The sequence below is a fragment of the Sylvia atricapilla genome, chromosome 12, assembly GCF_009819655.1.
Source record: "Sylvia atricapilla isolate bSylAtr1 chromosome 12, bSylAtr1.pri, whole genome shotgun sequence".
In the NCBI taxonomy this organism is placed as follows: Eukaryota; Metazoa; Chordata; class Aves; order Passeriformes; family Sylviidae; genus Sylvia; species Sylvia atricapilla.
The window spans coordinates 1,493,811-1,515,730 of NC_089151.1; the positions used below are offsets into that span (position 1 = coordinate 1,493,811).

Genomic DNA, 21,920 nt, shown 5'->3' on the forward strand with positions numbered 1-21,920 from the left:
TGATTTTTTTTTTAGAAGGCTTTTGGATGATTAGTGCCTGTTTTAAAAGCCTGTAAAACAGAGCAGCAAATAGAAAAGCACTCTTAAAAATGCAGTTTGGAGGAGGCAAAGAGCTCTGTAGACACTGGGAGTGTTGCTTCAAAGAGATCCTAGCCATAAGGAAAGCCATGTTATTGCCTCCCAAGATGGTTTTGCCTCTGTTTGTGAATTTTATGGCTGAATTTCTTTGTCTAAGAGTGGCTCCCACCTGAGCAAAGCCTGACCCTCAATACCCCAGAGGGGCTGCTCTCTGCACGGCCAGAGACACAAAAATTTGCAGTGGCAGCAGAAAACCTGATGCACGAGAAGGATTTCTGCAGCACAGGTACAAATTAAGTCCACTGAACACGTTGTGCTGACCCTATTTTTTTTTTTTTTTTGTTTGGTTTTTTTGCTGCTTTGAGTATTTTGCATCTCCTCTTGCCTCAGGTACGGGGATGCAGTGAGGGAAATCGATGACAGTGTTGGGAAAATCCTGAAGCACCTCCAGCAGCTGGGGATCAGTGAGAACACCTTCGTGTTTTTCACCTCTGACAACGGGGCTGCTCTCATTTCAGCTCCCAAACAAGGTGAGGCTCAGCTCAGCAAACCTGGCCTCGGGAAAACGAGGCTGAAATCTCTCTCTGAGGAGAGAAAAAACAAAAGCCCCTCTGTGTGTGGGGTCTGTGTTGTGAGTTAGGAGAAGCCTCAAAAGACAGAGTATTTACGTTTGGAGTAATTTATGTTCAGTGCTTCTGGTCACTGTTGGAGGAGGTGTCCTTGGCCAAATGGGATTTTTCCTGCCCCAGTGTTGCTGTTACCTGTGGAGGGAATATTCTGTAATTTATTGAGAGCCAGGCTCAGTAACGTAGCAGGGTGTTTACTCTGCATCTGCCAAATGCATATTTCAGCCTTCTGAGCAATTAGAGAGAGTTCAGGAGTCCCTCATTCTTTAGCTCTCGTGAAAAATATCAAGAAGAGAAACGATTTTTGTTGCCTAACAGATTTTCTTTTGTTTAAGTGATGGTTTTTCTGAAACAAATCACTGCAAATTGATTTTAGGACCTGCTCTCTTCTCTTTGGAGCCAGGCTTGGTTTGTGGTTATTGAACCACAGAGCAGGGAGTAACCTGAGTTCTGATTTCAGCTCAGCCTCTGGCTTTGACTTTGTGTGACCTGGAATCAGTCATGAGACCTCCCTGGTTGTTCCTTGGCCAGCTGAGCTCCAAGGCTGGGTTAAAACTCCAGCTATTCCTGCAAAGCCCTGGCCATCTCTGAGAGGGACCATTCAGGGAATGCAGGATTCTTTTTCTCACTCTTATACCTTCATCTAATAACTGTGTTGGTGCTATAAAATTTAAAATCCTTACCAAAAAAAGCTATTTTTGCCTGAAAGTGTCAGATTTCCTTTCGTTACAGACAGCAGTTAACACCCTTTTTGTTTGTTTGGGGGTTGTTTTTAATTTTAGTTGTTGATAGCAAGGTGTGTTTAACTGTCACTTTCTCCCTGTGCTGAAAAGACGCTCCTAAAATTCCATCACAAGTGGATATTGAAAAAAAAAAAAAAACCCAACAAAAACACAACACAACAAACAAGGAAATAATGACAAAAAAACCCAACTCCGGCTGTGTTGTTTGAAGAAGCATCCATGCAGAAATAAGAATTAATTTCAAACCAAGCCTGGGTGACAGTGCCCTTTTGAAATGCTGCTTTTCTGTCCCCAGGAGGAAGCAATGGACCTTTCCTGTGTGGCAAACAAACCACCTTCGAGGGTGGCATGAGGGAACCTGCCATCGCCTGGTGGCCCGGCCACATCCCTGCAGGAGGGGTGAGTCTCTGCCTGGGGCACTTCTCAGCAGCCCCGGGGGCACTGCAAGGAGTGAAGAGCATTTTTTTATCACACTTTCCTCAAATCCAGGTGTTTGTGTGAATAAGGAGCTGCTGCTGCCCCAGACAATGGGGACATTTTAATGCAAATTTGCGTTTAGAGGGTCCAGTGCTCAACTTGGCTGTGAGCACACTGCTCTGCTCTTGTCTTCCTGCTCTTTTTAAACCCTTTGCTCTTTTGGGCCTCGATGTTTCTCGTGTGTTGGAACAAATTGGAGTGTAAAGAGCAGGAATTTTGTTCCCCACACTCTTCTGCGCCCTGAGCTACCGAGTGGTTTGACCCTCACATCTCTCACTTTGGTGCTTGATAAAAGTTCCACTCAGGAAGGTTTTAGGCACCACGTTATTGCTCTGTGCTGCCTGTACACAAAAGCAGATATGATCACTCCCAAATAACCCCCCAGTGGCACTGCCAGCCCCCCTTGTCCCAGTTCTCATTACAGAAGGCTGCAATCAATCCTGCTGCAGGATCACGGGGACAGCACAGCCCCTTCCCCCTGGTGAGCATCTCTGAGCCCTGCACAAAGTGATCCTTCATTAACTGGGCACCGTGCTCCAGCCTGCAAACTGGTCATAAATAAAACATTGGTGGAAGTTGCGTTCCGTTGGGGTGCTTTAATTGAGGCAGGCTAATGATAATTTCTCATTTACATTTAGGAGGGACCATGAGGCAGCTCAGATCTGCAGCTGAGGGCAGGAGGGTGATTTGCTTTCATTATTTTTCGAGAGTTCACCGAACCTACCAAGGGTGGTTTATTATTTTTCTAATTTGAAATGAAAACAGTCTTTTTGTTTTAAATTTAAACATTTCCATAAAGCCTTTGCAAGCCAAGTACAACAGCCCTGGGCTAGCAAAGGAGAACATGAAACTGCAGCTGAGTGTTTTGTTTGCTGGGTCCAAACTAAATAATGTGCTAAAAGTAAACATGCATTATAAATGGGGACGAGAAAATGCCCAAATTTAAAAATTCTTTCCATTGTAGTAACTCTGAGGATAATTAAGAACAGGAGGAGAGAGAAATCCTTGTTCCTGCTTCTTTTCTGCCTGGCTAGGACCCCTCTCCCGGGTAGTTTTTGGGAATTCCTGGGAAGAGGCATTGCTGTGCAGAGCTGTGTGTGTGCAGGGTGGGCTGGGCAGCTGAGCTCTGCCTGGAGCTCCCAGATTTGGGGCTGCACTCCTCCACCGTGCCACTATCACCCTGAAGCAGGTGCTGAACTTCAAATCCTCCTTCTCTGCTGCTGCTGCTGCTGCTCAGTAACTGTGATAGAAACTCACCTGTGTTTTCTGCTTGTGTTCTTGCCTTCGAGGCTCCAGCACTGCTCCTCAGCAGCCCTGACCACAGGTGAGAGACTCTTGTCCACCACTACATCTTTGGCTTTTTTTTTTTTTTTTTTTTCCTGTACTTTGCTGTAGCTTCACCATCCTGTGGATGAGTTTTCTCTGCTCAGCCCCAGGCCTGTGCACTCCAAGTAGCTGGAAAATGTGGGAAATGGCTTCAAAGTTTGCTCCTTGCTCCTTCTTTTGCAGAGCTGAAGGAAACAAAGGCTTGGGAGATCTGAACTTCAGCACAAAGCTGAGGGGGTCAAGTCCTTCCTGTGCAGGGTTTGCTCCCAGGGCAGTGGTTGTTTCTTTCCATTTGAGGAGCAAGGGAAGGGCCAGGAGCTGTTTCAGGTGGAACAACTGCAGCCAGGCAAGGAGAGTTTGTGTCTCTGGCCAGTGAAATCCAGTTATTGTGTGAAAAGCTCCATCTGCTGATGGGAATGCTGCAGGGAGACCTCACTGCAGCCTTCCAGTGCCTTGGGAAAAGGAGGGAAAGGGACTTTTTATACAGGCAGGTAGTGCCAGGACAAGGGGGAATGGCCTCTCACTGTCAGAGGGAAGGGTTAGGTGAGATATTGGGCAGGAATTCCTCCTTGTGAGGGTGCTGAAGCCCTGGCACAGGGTGCCCAGAGAAGCTGAGGCTGGCCCTGGATCCCTGGAAGTGTCCAGGGCTGGATTGGGCTTGGAGCAGCCTGGGACAGTGGAAGGTGTCCCTGCCCATGGCAGAGGTGGCACTGGATGAGCTTTGTGGTCATTCCCACCCAAACCATTCCGTGATTCCACTTGGCAGTTTGTTAATAATTTTATTAATACGTAAGGCTGGGGAGGGTTTAGTTTTTATTAAAAAGAGTACATTCATGTGCTGGAATAAAGGAGCACCTCGATCTAAACACAAGGAGTGAGGGGGCAGGGTGGCAGCACCTGCCAGCTCTCCGTGGAGCTCGGGATAATTGGTGCAGTTGGCTGCTTTGCAGGTTTTTGGAGGGGAAAGATGCCTCAGGAGTGTGTGTTGCTCTTGGCATCAACACTCAGTGAGTTCTGCTTCCCCACCAGGAATATTTATTCCCACCCAAACAGCCTCAGTGCACTTCCCTGCTCGGCTCCGTTTTCCAGGTGAATTCACCACAAATCAGCGTTTCAACATTCCCCGCATCACATCTGCCTTCTGGAAGGATCCAGCTGGGGGAAAAAAAAAAAAATCATATTCTATTGGTATTTGAATCCTCCTCCTCTCTCCCCTCGCCCTCCTCCCTTTCCTCTCTCGTGCCTGCTTCCTGAAGGAGAAAAGAACATATCAACCCAAAGACAGCATTGCAACCTTTTCTTCCCTATCTCCCATGGGGCGCAAATTGAAATTGAATTAGACAGGGATATCAGGTCTGCTCGCTGTGATAACTGTAAAAGGATTTTATTTAAAAACACCCTGACATTTGTTCACCCAGTTTCAAATATTTAGCTTTCCTCCTTTCCATTCCTGGCGGGGGCGACTTTATTAATTGTCGCCTTTGATTCAGAGTTAAAGCTTGAAAGAGCTGATAACAGCGCTGGGGACTATTTCTTCCAGCGCCGTGGCCCACAGCAAAAGGATTTCATTTTCTTAAAGACGTTGTGTGGATACTGAGAGTTTATTAAAAAGAAAGGGGGGGGGGAAGGAGGGGGGAAAAAAATCCGTCCTTACGTGCGTAATACCGCCTGTTCCTCACTGATACAGCAATATCTGATCTCCCTCCGTTTATATATTATTTATTTTCTCTGGGCTGTTGCCCTCTCTGGATTTTTCTTTTTCTTTTCTTGAGGGAAAAAAAAAAAAAAAAGAAATAAATAAAAGGGAAAGGCAACTAGAATGAAAGAGCCCTGTTGACAGGAGAAAAATGGTAATTTTTTATTTTTTCTCTGAAAATACTTCAAAGTTTTATAGAAATATTAACCTTTTTTTTTTTTTTTTTTTTTTTTTTTTTCCTTCTTCAATGTGGTGCTGCAGAGCACAGATAAATCCAAGTGGCTGTGGCATGGGCATTTAATTTCCTTAAGAAGTTTTCTCTGCTTCACGGCAAAAATGTTGTCTGAGACCAGAAACGTAATTGGATGATTAAAGAGAGTCATCTACATCTGGTGCTGGTTAATAAGGGCCAGGACAAGGGGAGCGTGGTGGTGGCCCCCCAGGATTGTCCCCACGCTCTGGATAAATGAGGTGACATTAAAGGCACGAGCCTGGGGTCAGCCATTGCCTCTTATCAAAAGATTGAGGCGCTGGGACGGAGCCACGGCAGCAAAAGTGACTTTTGGATTAGATGGAGAAATTGTGAGAGCTCTGATTACAAAAGGGCTCAGCCAGGGGCTGTCTCCTGGGGTGGCTGTGGGAGCAGGAGGGGCCAGAGCTGCTCTGAGGGAATGAGCCAAGGGCTGGGAACTTCAGCCCTGGGGAGCTGGGGCTGCCCAGCCCTGGGGGGGACAGGGCTCAGAGGGGACCTCAGCCACGTCCAGCTACAGGGACAGGGCTCAGAGGGGACCTCAGCCATGTCCAGCTGCAGGGACAGGGCTCAGAGGGGACCTCAGCCACGTCCAGCTACAGGGACAGGGCTCACAGGGGACCTCAGCCACGTCCAGCTACAGGGACAGGGCTCAGAGGGGACCTCAGCCACGTCCAGCTGCAGGGACAGGGCTCAGAGGGGACCTCAGCCATGTCCAGCTGCAGGGACAGGGCTCAGAGGGGACCTCAGCCACGTCCAGCTACAGGGACAGGGCTCAGAGGGGACCTCAGCCACGTCCAGCTGCAGGGAGGGGACAGAGCAGGGCTCAGACTCTGCTCTCAGGTCCCAGCCATGGCACAGGAGGGATGGGCAGGAACTGGTCCCAGGAAGTTCCCACCTGAGGCAGAGCTTTGCTCTGTGCCCAGAGGGGATGTGCAGTTCCCTCAGGAGACATCCCATCCATGCCTGGGCACCATCCTGTGCTCTGGGAGGTGGGATGATTAAAATCATTTCAGGAGAGGAAAATAACGGCACTAAAACAAGGAATAAACGTTGTCCAAGCTGGCCTTGAGCACTTCCAGAGCTGGGGCAGCCACAGCTTCTCTGGGAAACATCTCCCTTTGTGCCTGTCCCCGGGGCCAGGCTGAGCAGGACCTTTCCCAGGCAGTGGCCATGGATAAATCCTGAACTCCAGGGCTCAGGACCCGTTGGTGTGGGTCAGCTGATCCAGCTGCTTTCCCAGGGATTTCCACGGCTGGCTTTCCTCTTGTGCCTCAAGCTTTGCACTTTGTTTCCTCCCAAGGAGTTGTGGCAGGATTCTTGCATGCAGCTTTAATAAGATGTGTTCCTGCCAACACCTCCTGATGAATGAAAGCCATTAAAAATTGAAATGACTGTAATCAAGTAATGTGATATTGTAATGTTAAACTTGTAATTAGACCCCTGCATGTTGCTTTCTCCAGTTCTCTTTTTTTTTTTAAATTTCTTAATTCTTCCTTTGTGTTCACTTTGTTCAGCCCAGCCTCTTAATACAAGGTTTAGTATCCCATTTTTTCCTTTATTTTTGAGCCAGCATCTCACAAAAATTCATTTGTCATGTCATCATTTGTTGCGTTTAAATAATTTGTGTGAGCTCAGAGGCTGGGGGTCTGTCTGTAAGGAAAAGGAATCAGAAGTAAAAGGTCTTTGATAGTCCCAACATTGTTCTGTTGGAATTGGACTTGGATTTTAGGCAGAAAGTGCTTTGGTACTCACAGCTGTGGGGTTGTATCCAATGGTTTCTTGTTTCCCAACAAGTGCTGTGACTGAAAATGTTCTTTTCCTGTCACATCTTGTGCTGCTGCATCCTGGTGCTCCTGATCTGGCAGCATCTGCTTTAATTGAGTGTGTCACTGACTAATTAAACACCCACAATCGGGGAGGGAGCAAAGACTCAGAAAGAATCAGGCAGAACACACTTTGTAGGGTTTTAAAATATAAATAATTCAGAGTAGAGAGATGAGTGTGGCTTCCAAGTAAGGAAAAAGGGAAAAAAAACCCCCAAAAACAGCCCTTGCACATCTCCATTGAAGCCAAACCCAGATGTTTTTCTCCCTTATTAAAATATGAACTAAAAATACCACAACTTTACAGTTCTTGAATTGTTGGAAATTGTTTGCAGATGAAGTCATCAGGCTCTTTTTGTTATTATCCATCTATCCCTGTGCTTTCTGGGAACTCTCTCAGGGTATTCTGCACTCCAGAGATGACCTGGAGAAGGAACAAATCAAGGACTTTTTTTTCCCCTTGGTGTAAGTGCTGATTTTTCAATCCACAAATGAGCTGGAATTTACTAAATTAAGTTGAGCCCTGTGACAACACACTCCTGGAAAAGGGATACACAGAGTGAGGAGAGGGAGAGGAAAATGGAGAAAGAAAAAAAAAAAAAAAAAAGAATCAGATAGAAATTCTCCCTGGAAGTGGAGAAATAGGGATTGTTTCTTTTGCTTTATTGTTTTCAGAGGAGTTTCTGGTGACTGCAGCAGTGTAAAGGTTTTCAGGGAGCTTTGGAGAGAACCTCTTTCCATATAGATTTTCCTGAAGGGCTCATTGCAAATGTATTTCTGTCGATTTTTTTTTCTTGTTTTTTGCTGCAGGTCAGCCATCAGCTGGGCAATGTGATGGATCTGTTCAGCACCAGCCTCTCCCTGGCGGGTCTGCAGCCTCCCAGTGACAGACAGATTGATGGCATCGACCTTTTACCTGTCATCCTGCAGGGCAAGCTAATTGACAGGTCAGTGATTATCCCAGCCCTGCTCCTGCCTGAAGGGATGCTAAATTTAGGGATGGGTTTGTTGTTTTGGGTTTTTTTTTTTTTTTCTTTTAACACCAGCTCACAAGTATTTAATGTGAAGTGAATGGCTGCAGCAGCAGAGCTTCCCACTGCGCTCCTGCTCCGCTGGAACAAGCTGAGGTGGGAATTCCTGACATGTGGCATGTTGCCATACACTGGAGTCTGGGGACAGATGAAAATGTCACAGGGTTAGCAGGGATCCCTGGAACAACATATGGCAGGAGGGGAGATAAAAGCCTGAGAACTGGAGCCTGGCTAAGGGAAAATCCATTATTTATCGCTGCAAAAGCTGCCCAGAGTGTGCTGGGTCCTTGTCCTGCTGCAGAGGACCTGGAAACACCTGGAAAAATCCTCTTCCCAAGGTCCTGGATCTGGGAATGCTTCTGCAGGGATAGATTTGGGTGAAAGACCTGGAGTCTTTATGTACTGTCAGCTCTTGGGCACAGGCACCAAGATCTGGCAGCAAATCCTGCCAACAAATATTTTATTGGAAGTGTCAGAGGTCAAGAGAGGTCTTGGAGTTGGGATTTTGCTGAGGAATTTGGCAGCCTGGGAAATGTGACTGTAGTCATATTCTTTGGGAGATAGCAAGGAAACTTAAGCATGGAAAACATTTTTGGAGTTGTCTTCCTTGCTGGATGAGAGCCTTGGTGCTGTGAAATTCCTTTTGTGCCTGTTAAGCAAGGAGCACACCTGAGTGTTACCTGACAGGAGCCTTGCAGGTTCCTCAAACACAGCCTGGCCCATCCTCTGGAAGTTTGGAAAGTTTCTTTGTTGTTTTAAAAAAAGGGAATTTCAGTGCAGTCACCCAAGCCCTGGTTTGTGTTATAATAACAGTCACTCAAAGCACATTGTGGCTTTTTTCCTTCCTTTTTTTTTTTTTTTTTTTTTCCCCAAGACATGACCAGGACAAAGTTTTCTCAGCCCCCAAAAACTTTCAAGGAGATGGAGTTGTTGTGTTGTTTTCAACTTAAAAAGGAAAAAGTGATTGGAGGGGAAAAAGAAATAATTTACATCAGAATATTGAGTACAAGCTGGAATCTTCCTCAAAAACAGAAAATGTATTTTTTTAAAAAGAAGAAACCTAAAACCTTCAGTCAGGAGGACACATAATAACTGGTCACATACTGGCTGTTGATGGCAAGGAAAAGGAGACTGGAGTGCTGTGTGGAATATTTTTGGGAGGTTTTGTTGATGGCACTGATTTAGATCGGGTGCTGTATTTTGGCAGGTCTCTGTTGCTGCCTTTATTTCACTTCCACGTGTGTTAAGGATGCAGGAATGGGCTTTTCTGAGAGCAGCTTCCCCTTCTTCCTGGGGACCGAGTTGTTTTCCCTTTGTTCCTGGTGACAAAGTTGTTTTCCCTTTGTTGCTGGTGGCAGCTCTTGGTGACAAAGGAGGGAAGGCTCATTGTTACTGTGAGGCTACAAGAGCTCTGAGGCCGCTCCTGTCATTCAGACAGGGATATTTAAATTTCACCTCGCATTTAGGGCCGGGTTTTTCCAGGTGGCATCACCAGAGTGAGTCGTTTTTGGAGTGGCATCTGCGAAAGAAAGACAAAGGTTTCCCCTGACAGTGACAACCCTCGTGCCCTGTCAGCAGCCCAGCAGAGCTGGAGAGAGGAGCTGCACCAACAAATCAACCCCTTCTCCTGCAGATAATCCCTTCCAGTAAAATTTTGTGCTGTTCCCTCCAAAAAAAACCCCCCCAAAACCAGGAGTGTTTTATTGGGAAAACCATCAGGAACATTGCTGGGATGCCCAGGGAACAGCCCAGATGCAGCGAGCGAGATGCATTTCCTGGATGAATTATTAATTAGGGAAACCTCTGGGAACAAATGCAGCTTTAGCAGCGTGTTTACATGCTGCAAAGTGAGGTTTGGAGGGGGGGAGAAAAAAACGGAGAGGAATTCAAACCACGGCGTGTCTGGCTGCCAGGTTTTTCCATGTGGAGTTTCTCAGAGATGTCATCCAGAACACGCCAGCATCTGGTGTCCTCCCGGCCACCCTGTGCCTGTGTGACACTGCCAGCTCCCTGGCAGAGCTGGGGACAGGAGCCTGAGCATCCCACAGCTCATGAATCCCACTTTTCCCTCCCAGCCAGGCACTTGAGAGCTGTTTGACATGGAAACTGCCACGCTCCAGAGGAAATCCCAGGGGCTGAGAGTTCAAGGATTAACAATCACTGGCAGCCAAGCTGGATAATGTTTCATTCTTGCACCGTGTGAGCTCTCAACTTGATGAACACTTTAAGAAATGTTAATTGAAAACCTTGCAGAGGAGACTATTAGGAGGCAGCCTGTTCCTGCCTGATATCCACATGGGAAGTGGGATGCCATTAAGGGGTTTGTGGCCCTTATCAGGAGGCTGGGCCCGGGCTCTTGGTGTTTCTCATGCAGCTCTGCTCTCCTTCCAGGCCCATTTTCTATTATCGTGGCAACGAGCTGATGGCAGTGAGAGCTGGGCTTTACAAAGCTCACTACTGGACCTGGAGCAACTCCTGGGAGGAGCACAGCAAGGTAATGGCACAGGGACCTGTCCTGGAGTCACCTGGGGACAGACACCCTTTAAACTGGGGGATGTCACCATGCTTGAGTCTCCTCAGAGCTGCTGTGCAGGCTCCTGTTGGATATCAGGAATGTTTCTGCCCCAAAAGGGCTGTCCAGCTGCCCAGGGAGGAGATGGAGTCCCAGTCACTCCTGTTTAACAGCCACATGGATGTGGCACTTGGGGACATGGGTCAGTGGTGGCCTTGGCAGTGCTGGGGGAACAATTGGACTCGGTGATCATAGAGGATATTCCAACTGAACGAATTTGATGATCCTAAAAACCCTGAAAAACCCTCCTCTCCTGAAATCAGAGGACAAAGGGAGGAAAATGAGCAAATTCCAAGTTGTTCTGAGGGGTGCTCCCTTTAAGCAGCACTTAATCCAAATTAATATTACACCTTTCCTGCTGAATTTTGAGCTTTTAGATGTTCCCCTGTGCTTGGACTCCCCTGATCCTTGTGGGTCCTTTCCAACCCGGGGTGTTCTGTGATTCTGGGGAAGTCTGGAGCCTGGTGCCACAGTGCCACGTGTCTCCACGTCCCTGCCACAAAACACCTGCTGCCCTGAACTGCTGAAATGGGGCTGGGATCAGTTTGTTGGGTTTGTGATGCTTTCAAAGGAAAGCTGTGGGAAAAGGCACGGTGGAAAATACAGCAGTGGTTGAAAAGAGCAAAATAATCGTGTTTTATCTGTTATCAGCACTTTTGTGAGCCCACATCCCACTATGTATAACATTTAATTCATTTCATTTATTTCCTGGCTGATCTCCTCACAGTTAGATGTTAAGCACTATGATAATTTGCTTTTCTTTTTGTGTCTTTCTTGGCTCTAAACTCTGGGGCATTGGCTGAGTGGCAGCTTCACACGTGTGCCTTGCTGCAGATACCTTCAGACAGGAACCCAGAGCATGAAGGGCCAGCTCTCAGCGATCCTGACAGCAGCCTGGGCTTGGGGAGGGATTGTTTGCATGATTTCTTTTTCTCTGCCTTTTTGTTTGGTTTTGTTTTTTTGGTTTTTTAACTTATGGAAGGTCCTCGAGGCGTCACAGGTGCAGAACTAAGCGCTGGTGACATTTGTGGATATAAAAGTGCAGGGATTCTTTCACTGGGATGTCCTGGGGGTAGAAGGAAGTGTCAGCTCCAAGGGAGTCATTTCCATTCAGGGCTGTAAATGTGTCTTTTTTTTCAGGCTGCAGTGCTTCAGGAGTCAAAGCTTGTTTTACAGGGAGCAAGGAGCAAAGGAAAGTTGGCTCTAGAAATGTATTTTATACTCTGTCTCCGTGCTCATTCCACACAGATAAAATGAGATCATTCATTTGTTTTGTGTGTGAGTAAAGCCTGTTTATCACCCGTGGAGGGTTTTCCCTGGGTGGGAGGAACTGGAGGTTCCTCTGTCTGTGTGTTTGAGTGTAGGGGTGGCCCCCTGCTCTTCCCAAGAGCGTGGCAAATTCCCACAGGAATTCTTGCCCTCCGTGGTGATAAAAGCACGTACCCACACTTCCAGTTGGGAAATAAATAACTCCCTGCATGGAACTCAATTCATTCCTCCGTGTCTGAGTGTGGAACAGTGATAATGGGGACCAGCTACTCCTTCCAGAGGCTCTCCCACTGTGAGCAGTGGCAGTGCTGCAATTAAGGAATATTTATTTCTTTCCAAGTCTTTGTTTAACTGCTGTCTGATAAAAGTCAGCAATTATCCTGTACATCAGAGAGACGATTACAAATCCACTCTCTTTCCTGCAGCTTGGATCACATGAGCTTGATGTGGGGAAAATTGGAGCACATTAGTGGCCAGAGCAGCCATTAACAACATGCAGAGGAAGCTGAGGCTGAGATTTGTTCCAATTCTCCTCATGTCCTCGAGCCATTAATTACAAACCTCGCAAGTTTAAAAATAGAAATAAATCAGAATGCAGAGCAGTTCCACAGTCCCCAGCCCTGCTGGAGGAGTTTCTGAGCTCACCTTACAACACAGTTCCCTTTCAGGGACTGGCCTTCCCAGCTGTGTTGATATTGGACTCTGGAATCAAAAAGGCCACTTTGTTTGCTAATTCCATTTGAGAAACAACTATAAATCCGTGCACATCTGTGGCATTTGGAATTCTGACTGTTGGCCTGTTTGTTCAATAAGGTTGATTTGCCATCCCAGTAGAACTGCAGCTAATGAGGATTTGTTAATTGTATGGCCTTTAGAGGTCTTTCCTCGTTGTGAATCCAGTGAGACTTCCAGATCTGAAACTCTGTGTGAAGGTCCCCACTCAGAGCTGGAATATGCAGTTTTCCTGTCATCCTTTGGAAAGAGAGCTGAAGTTGGCCAGATGTGGCAAAACAGCTGCCTGCACTTTTTTTTTTTTTTTTTTTTTGAGGTTTGTTTTATGGGTAGGTGAATATTTTATGATTTTGACAGAGTTTAGCCAGCCCTCCTTTCACTTTCCAAATTCCCTTGGTAATTGACTGTGGAAAATCACCGATACAGAAAACTTGCCCTGAGTTTAATCCACATTTTTGTTCGACTTTCAGATGAAATGATCTCATTAAAGCAGCCATTTTCACGCTGATACTGGGAAATGGGGAGCTGCTGCCTGTCCTGGGTCTGTCTGGGATGACCAGGATGGTGAGGGAGGATGTGGCCCCTCACCTGGAAAGTCGTGTTTGACTGGGGTGTGAGTTGGTTCAGTCATAAAGGATGTACACACAAATAAAAATGTACCAGGGAGAGACAGCCTGCAGAAAGCACAGCCCAGCAAAGCAGAACAGGGCTCTGAAGGCTCCTCTCCATCTGGCACTCGGAATATTGACTCTGGAAACATCCCATGCAGGCAGCACACAGGTTTACAGTCATCCTCCAGTCCCATGACAGCAACATGCCCTTACTGGTCTGCATCCTCTGCCTTATGGCCTGGGATTAGGACTTGTCATCTGACACACAGATGAATTGTGCTGTTCTGTTCTTCCCAGGTTTTGTTTGTTTCTTTTTAACCCCCAAGCAGGTTTGGTTTCTTGTGTGTTTTTTTTTTTTTTTTTCCAGTCTGACTCCTGTCAGGAAATCTTGTCGTCTCTCTCAGTGCTGAAGGATGCCTTGATGCTGCCTTTTCTGCTGGATTAACTGGATTTCTTGATTCTTGAGGGGGTGGTCTCTTGAAAGGATAAAGGGAAGGCTCACTCTGCAGGATCAAGTGGGAGTAAGCATTTCGTGGGACATTTTCCCTGAGGATTGCACGGGATGCTTATTTGGAGCTGTTTACCTGCCTTCCATCTATATAGGTGCCTCATGTTTACATAATTTGACATCTCTGACATTCAAGAGGTGATAAATGGGACAGAGGGAGAGATGAAAGGAAGCCTGACTTGAAAAATGTGTTTGTATTTTTAAACAGTTTGATAGAGGCAGAAAAATCTCCTTCCTGCACACGGGCTCAGTCCCTGGTGCTCTAGGACTGGTGGGTAAAAAGCTTTTCCATTGTTGTTCACCTTTTTTTTTCCCCTCGTAGCAAAAATCAGCAGTGATAAAAATAGCCACGTGTGCAGGAGCAAAGGGAGAACTGAGGATAAACCTGGGGAGATCCTTCCTGGTCAGTGAAAACACACAGGACTTTTATTGGCAGTCACCTGTAAAATGCTGGGGTTTTTTTTTGGAAGTAGGGGTCTGAAAGGGTAAAAAAAATGTGTGTTTTATGTAAATTTACCAGAGTAGGCAACAAGTCCTCAGGAATTTCCTAATTTAGTGCTGCGTAGAAGAGGCAGGAATGGGAAGTAGCAGGAGAAAGGAAATTTCCTTTTCTGTGCCTGTCACCGAGAGTATGACCAGCACAGAACAGCCCTTGTACCTCCCAAGAGCATTGATGCAAGGAAGGGGGGAAAATAATGAAAGAAAAAACCTGGAAAACGCCCTTTGGTTATGGGAGAGGGGCTGATAGCATCAACCTTTGTGCTGTCAGCTCGTTCGGAGCCCTCGGTGGGATTCCTCGAGCGCTCCTGTGACTTTAAAGGAGGCGCCGGGCGGCAGCCGCTATTGTTTTCCTGCGAAATGCCAAAGGGCTTATTCCAGTCAGACTCCTCGATTGCCCTTCTCCTGCACGTGAAGGGATCGATAAAGCCTTTTCTGCGCCGGGGATGTGAAGTCAAGTAGAACCTCACCAATAATGACATTTGATTGTGGCGCTGTGAGCGTATGAAGCAGGCATCGATCGGAGCTGGCTGCGCTGCCCATCTCCCGGCGCTCTTCCAGCCTCTTAACACATTAGAAACAATTTGAGGTGCAGGATTTTGAAGCTTGACACCCACCCTTGGAGCTGGCTGCTCTTCCCGAGGAGGATTTCACCGTTTACCTGTGCTCTGGGCAAACACCAAGAAACGACATTCCGAGCTTTAATGAAAAGCTGCGCTTTTCTCCTGGCTCTGTGAAGCTGGTTTTGGTGCCCTGGGTGGTGCTGGTGGAGCGAGGAGACCCGAGCAGGAGGCAGAGCTGGGCTGGGCTGGCTCCTGCCAGTGAGTGGCTGGGTTGGAGCCAGGCTGAGGAATTGCCAGAGGGCTCCCGTTAACACAAGTGGTGATTCCATCTCTTGGCAGGGAGCCCAAACTGGCAACCGGCTGTGTTTGTCTCATGTCTATATTGACACAGCATCTGTGGGCCATTTGCTCTGGAAATTAAAGCTGTGCAACCAAAGGCTGCTGCATCCCAGGGATGGAAAAACAACCCGGGCTGTGTGGTTGCTGAGAAGGATGGGGATGGTGAGCGCTGGAAGGTTCACCTGGTGGGCAGGGAATGTTATGTTTTTATCAGAATAATTGAAAGAAAGGGTTGTTGGAATGTCTCCTGCAGCAAACAGGTTTTTGGGGTGGTGCAAGACGCTATAAGAGCTGGGCAGGAGCTGAGCTGTTTTTAATGCTCCATATGGGCTCCCTTAGAAGGCAGGAGATGCTCCAGACAGGAGCTTCTGGTTTGGCTTTCAGGCTTTTGTGACAGAGGAGAAAAGCTCCGAGAAGTTTGCTGAAACACAGGGAGTGAGTGACCTTTGTGCTGTGTTTGATCAGCGAGCCCTGCAAATCCCACAATCCTGGAGGCTGGAAAAGCCCTCCAGGGTCATGGATCCAACCTGTGAGCAATCCCCGGGTGTTGGGCACTGAGCCACACCCAGTCCTTCCCTGAGCCCCTCCAGGGATGGGCACTCCATCCGTTACCTTGGACAGGGAGCGGGGACAAAAATTAGGAAAGTGCTTAAATTGTTGATCCCTGCATGTTGTCATGGACAGTCTGACAATAAACAGTTCTCAGGGATAACAGCAGAGTGGATTTGGGTGGTGTTATCCTGGTGACTAGGACAGGCTTAGGCAGCTCTTTTCCAGACCAAACCTACCTATACAAAATAAATAATAGTGAGTTTTATGTATTTATATTTTTTTTTTTGCTCTTTTGTTGATGAATAGATAGAAAATCTTTGGCGCTCTCTCTGCAGGTGGAATATTGACTCACACAGTACATAAAAATAGCAATATTCCATTTTATTTGAAGGGATAAAGTTGGAATGCCTTAGAAACGTCCTAAAATTATATTCTTGGGGTTTTATTTACTTACCTATTTATTTATTTGACTCTTCTCCACTAGACTGCTTTTGAAGAGGGTACTGAGTGCTTCAATCAGAATGACAGGTAGCTTGTGGCACCAGGCAAATTGTCCCAGCACTTCCTTTCCTGGGAATCTTTGGGATTGTGTTCTGGAGTCTGGGCTACAAGGATTTCCTAGGAAACACAAGATAAAATAGAAACAGAGCAATGTCTAAACAAACACCCAAGAGACGAAAATCTTTCACACTGAAGCATTTGCAGACGAGGAGCATTGTACCAATTAGCAGGCTCTTAATTAAATTGCTTGTTTGATTTGCATCCAAATTATAATTTGGATGTTATGGAGGCTTTGATACCTTTTCATTAACTGGTCCTTTTGTGGGGGAAAAAAAAAAAAGAAAAAACCAACCACAAAAATCTCTTTTCCCTGTGTGTTTCAGAGGCCTGTGGCATCACAGGGTGGGAAGGTCAATCAGTTTTGTATCCATTTAAAGTCCATTATTGGGAGGGCCAATCCAACCTATCAAACAACTCCCTTATTTTTCCAGTCAGTGATTCAGGAATCTATAGCCCTGTGCAGATAAATGGGATTTCATGGGCTTCTAAACTTCGTGCTTTATTGAAAAGCAGAATATTAACTGCTCCACTGACCAGCTGTCCATTAAAAACACGGGATATTTTTAGAAAATTGTTTGCCAATCAAATCCTACCAACATCTGTAGAGAGCCTTTTTCAGTTTGTTTTATAAGCAAATGCTACAGCTGCTTTCCCACTTCCATTGAAACATTCCCATTTACCTGCTCTCCATGTCTCTGTCCGTGGCTGGGGGCACTTTGGGATTGTGAGGAGCAGCGTGGGGGCTGGAATTGTAAAACTCAGCTTTAACAAGTCCAGTTGGGGCCAGGCCTTGCTGGGCTGGGCTGGGGGCCCTGCTTTATTGCCTGCCCAGGGAAATGAGTGCTTTTGCTTTTTTGGCTCTTGCCAGGGTTTAAATGGGCTCTGGTGACCCTGGAGGCTGCGGGCCAGGGATTAGGGAGCTCCCAACTGGCAAATCAGGGCTGGGGAGGGCTGGGGGCAGATGGAGCTGGCAGCTCTGGTGCCCAGAGCTGGAGAACTTAACCCCTTGCTGCTCCCAGCTGCTTCCCCAGTAGCTGTGCCCTTCAAACCCTCTGCTGCTGCAGGGAAAATCCCACCTTGTGCCCCCACAGATGGTCAGAGACACTCCCTACAGCACTTCCATCCCCACTGTCATGCCCAGGTGAGTCCCTCAATACCAGCTTGCCATGAATCAAATTGAAAACACACCAGGTTTATAAAATTAACCAGATTTGCATCATTTCTCAGAGAAACTGATCCTTCAGGGGCTGGCAGGGGAGTGTTCAGGTGCCTGCTGCCTCTCAGAGGGTCTGGATGTCTCTCCTGGAGTTTTGGTTTTGAGCAGAAGTGCCAAGTGATCCCATCTTCCTGGGGCCTTCCAAAGCCATAAAAACCAGCCAGAAAATCCTTTCCACGTGCAGAATTGTTATGATTCAATGCTTCCACCTCTTTGTCTTTTGTTCTGCCATTTCATTTCAATGAATATTTTATTGGGATTACATTTTTATAAGACAAGAATGCACGGCCTTGCTTCTGCTCTCGTGTCACTTCAACGCCACTCGGTCACCTTATTTTACCCCACCAGCTCAGAATGTGTTTTGGAGATTGAAGTGGACTCTTGGTTTAAAATAATCCCGAGGTTTGTTGGTGTTTTGCTGGAGAAAGTGGCATCACCTCGAGTTTTGCTGCCTGCCCTGCATCACCTTTGATGACCTCTCTCCTTTTGCCTGCAGGGCATTGATTTCTGTCCTGGCCAGAGCGTGGCTGGAGTGACAACACACACCCAGGAGGAGCACACTTACCTGCCCCTGCTCTTCCACCTGGGCAGGGACCCTGGGGAGAAGTACCCCTTAAGGTGAGTCACTTCATGGGGTTTCATGAGAACTCAGCAGTGAACTCAGGGTTCAAAATTTGTTTTGGTCGTTGGTTCTTGAAATCTGCTTTAAAACTGTCCCAGAAAGCCGTGCTGGGAACTGGTGGCCTCCCTGCTGGCTTTTTCTCAGGAGAAGGAAAGGACCAAACCTTGTTTTCAGGTGATCAGGTGAGATGGGTGTGCATATGGACACTTGGCAGCCTGGTTGTTCCTGTTCTGTGTCCTGCAGCCCCCTGGGGAGGAGGAAAACATCAATTTTTTTGGACAGGAGAGGGCTGAGTGCAGCACATTCAAACAGAGCTGCTGAGGAGCTGTGCCTTGGAGCTGGGAGTTTTGGGGCCAGGGAAGAAACCACCAGTGCTGTGTGGTGCTGGAATCTCTGGAGGGCAGACTGGTAACCTTCCAGTCTCCTTCCCCAGCTAAGGGAGCTTCTCCAGAGGGTCTTTAGCAAGAGGACTTTGTGCCCAATCCTGCTCCTTCCTCAGGCTCTCCTGGCTGTCTCAATCCATTTTCCTCTAAGCCTGCTTTTGTAATATTTATCTGTGGCACACACCATGCCCTGAGAGATTCCCGCCAGGATTGATGCAGTCAGCAGCCAGCAGAGCCCACAAAGAGCCCTGCCACCTCCAGAAACCCTCCCAAGGTGTCCCCACCTCCCTCCTTCCCTGCAGCAAATCCAGGGACACCTCACCAGTGGCTCTGACAGGGAGAGTGTGGAAATAAATCAGGATGGAACAAGTGCTGCTGGCACTGCCTGCCCAGAGCTGGGTTTGTGCAGCAGCCTGGGGAGGCAGAGATGTTTCCTGAGCTGACAGGGCTGCAATTACTCAACTGCTTTGAATAATTGAGTGGACACACTCGCCCCGTTCCTTGCAGAGGAACTGAGCCTGTGCTGTCCACTGAGTGTTTTCACTGGAGAGAGATGGAGAGGGAAAATATTCCCATCCTCTCTCGCTTAACAGAGCACTTCAGAGGTGCATCAGCTCTTTGGGAGCTCTGCTCCCACTGCATTCCAGCAGTAATGAACAAAGCACAGCTGCAGCTCCAGGGCTGTAAATACAGCTCAGTGAAACCAAACCGGGCTGGGATGCCAGGTCAGACCTGGGCAGTTGAACAACTGCTTTATTTCCCAAGGGCCTGAAGGCCAGGACACAGGGAATGGCTTCCCACTGCCAGAGGGCAGGGCTGGATGGGAGATTGGGCAGGAATTCCTCCCTGGGAGGGTGGGGACACCCCAGCACGGGGTGCCCAGAGCAGACACATCCCTGGAAGTTTCCCAGGCCAGGGCTTGGAGCAATCTGGGATGGTGGAAGGTGTCCCTGCCCACGACAGGGGTGGCACTGGATGAGCCTTAAGGTCCCTTCAAACCCAACCATTGCAGGATTCTGTGATTCTGTTTTAGGAAATAAGTGTATAGAAATAATCTCTTTTCCCCAAAAAATCAAAAAAATGGGTAGCAGTTACTGAACTGTAGCTTGCCTGCTGTGTGTGTCACCTTTGTCACCTGCTCCAGGTGACCCTGCCTTGCCAGGGGATTGCACTGGATGATCTCTAGAGCTCTCAACCCTAAACACTCTGTGATTTTGGGATTCTGTTTCCTCTGGGTTTGAGGCAGAGGAGCTCTTCCCTCAGAGGTGTTTGCAGCACCTGCTTCCCTGTGATTCCACTGTTCCTTCCCACCACCGGGGAGTGAGCACTGAAATAAATTCCAGGGTTCCAACTGCAATCATTTCTCATATGGTTGCATTGATTTTTTGGATATTCACAAGCTGCTGCTCTGATTGAATTTTATGGCAAGATTATGACCCGATTATGGAGAGCTGTGCTGGTGTTTATTATGCAGCCCCTAATAGAAACCCTCTTTTTAGCAGACCACTCTTCCTTTCTCCAGCACATTCTGCTGCTATTGTCTCCTCTCTGGTCACAATGGAAAACTCCTGGGAAGTGGGTCTCCTCTGTCGAATGTGGTAATTAAATTATCCTCATTTGTGGAGCTGTTCCTGGTGTGTATTTTTATTTAGCTTAATTATCCCCCTTGGCAGGGAGCCTGCTGGGAGTCCCCACACTAATGTTTCTCCAAAGGGAATCCAGCATCCTGCTCCCAGCCTGCATCTGTCTGTCCCTACACACTGCTCTCTTCTCCCTGCCTGCTTTTGCTCACTTTTTATTACATTTATTCCTTATTTAGTGCAGCCTTTTCTTCTCCCTTGAAAGGATTTTAATAATCTCTCTTGATTTACAATGAGTTTGGAGTGGGGTCACATGTAAAGTCACCAGCAATGGGTGTCACTGCTGCTCAGGAGGGCCTGGCATCACTTGGCACCTCCAGAGGGATCTGCTGCTTCTATATTTGGGATCTCAGAGGCAGGGAATCCCAGGAATCAGCAGCTCAGTCACCTGCAGCAACAGCCCTGACTGGCAGGGTCCTGACACTGCACGTGCAGGACACACACAGACAGTTCTTCATGGCTGAAATTTTATAGATTCAGGGAATATTTAAGATTGGACCCTTAGGACCATCAAGTGCCATTAACCTGGCCCTGCCAAGGCCACCACTCTTTGGGTCATCTCATGGGGGTTGGAGCAAGATGAGTTTTAAGGTCTCAGCCCACTCAAACCATTCCATGATCATTATTCTGTATTAGGAAGATGAGTGGATAGAAAGAACCTATTTTCCCAAAAATCCAACAAAGCTTTTTTGTTGAAGTGGCTGCTAAAGGGATCCCTGAAGTTGCAAGTCCTGCAAGACCCAGAGGCAGCAGTAATGTGTTCAGCTCCCTGGGGTTCTTGGTGAGGCAGGACAAGTCCTTCCTCTTCCTCACACTGTTCACTGCGTTTCCTGGAGCCAAACAATCCCAGCCAAAGGAGCTCCAAGAGGAGCACTTTCCATGCAGTGGAGAACTGCTCAGGCAGTTCCAGGCAGGTCCTGTCAGGGTGCTGGGGACACGTGTGGCAGTGCTGAGCACCCTGCCCATGTGTCCCCTCCTTGTGCTGCATCCCTGCCCTCAGCTGCTGTTCTGAGACTTCTCTTCCTGCTGCTGCCCCTCTGGATGTGGCTGGATCCCCCCTGACCCCCACCTTCTGCCAAAGGACACAGTTGTATTTGTTCCTTTGCCTTGAAATATCGTGGAATCCTGCAATGGGTTGTGCTGGAGAGGACCTTAAAGCTCATCCAGTGCCACTCCTGCCATGGCAGGGACACCTCCCACTGTCCCAGGCTGCTCCAAGCCCCATCCAGCCTGGCCTTGGGCACTGCCAGGGATCCAGGGGCAGCCACAGCTGCTCTGGGCACCTGTGCCAGGGCTGCCCACCCTGCCAGGGAACAATTCCTGCCCAATGTCCCATCCAGCCCTGCCCTGGGCACTGGGAAGCCATTCCCTGTGTCCTGTCCCTTCATCCCTTGTCCAAAGTGTCCCTCTCCAGCTCTCCTGGAGCCCCTTTAGACCCTTGTACAGGAGTTACCTCCTCCTTGGTGGTGAGAAGTGAATCCTTTGTGCCTTTTTGTCACCTAGATCAGTGCAGGCTGGGGGAAAGAAAAATCTCTCTTTTTTTTACAGCTTTCAACTTGAAACCATAACTAAGAATGTGTGTTGGGCAGTGCAGAAAGCAGAAGCATTTCCCTGAGTCTGAGCAGGCCTTTGTTTCCTCCCTGGATGCAATAACTGCCTTTGTTACCAAATTTATCCAAATGCAGAACTAAAAAATCTGATAAGTTTTTTCCTTGGCCAGATTCTGTTACCTTTGGGTTGTGGTGTGTGTGCTAAGTGCTACAGAAGGAACTTGTTTCTCCTACGTGACAAATTCAGTAGA

At 47.7% G+C, this 21,920-nt stretch overlaps 1 protein-coding gene across 2 annotated transcripts in view; it reads left to right on the forward strand.

Moving 5' to 3' along the window:
- The window catches only part of GALNS (galactosamine (N-acetyl)-6-sulfatase), a 42,250-nt gene that overhangs the window by 8,600 nt on the left and 11,730 nt on the right, over nucleotides 1-21,920 (forward strand). For both annotated transcript variants that reach the window (XM_066327443.1, XM_066327445.1), the window contains 5 exons: nucleotides 469-608; nucleotides 1,743-1,846; nucleotides 7,833-7,969; nucleotides 10,445-10,547; nucleotides 17,971-18,092. In XM_066327443.1, the coding sequence (XP_066183540.1) occupies nucleotides 469-608; nucleotides 1,743-1,846; nucleotides 7,833-7,969; nucleotides 10,445-10,547; nucleotides 17,971-18,092 (606 nt within the window). The remainder of the gene's footprint in view (nucleotides 1-468; nucleotides 609-1,742; nucleotides 1,847-7,832; nucleotides 7,970-10,444; nucleotides 10,548-17,970; nucleotides 18,093-21,920) is intronic.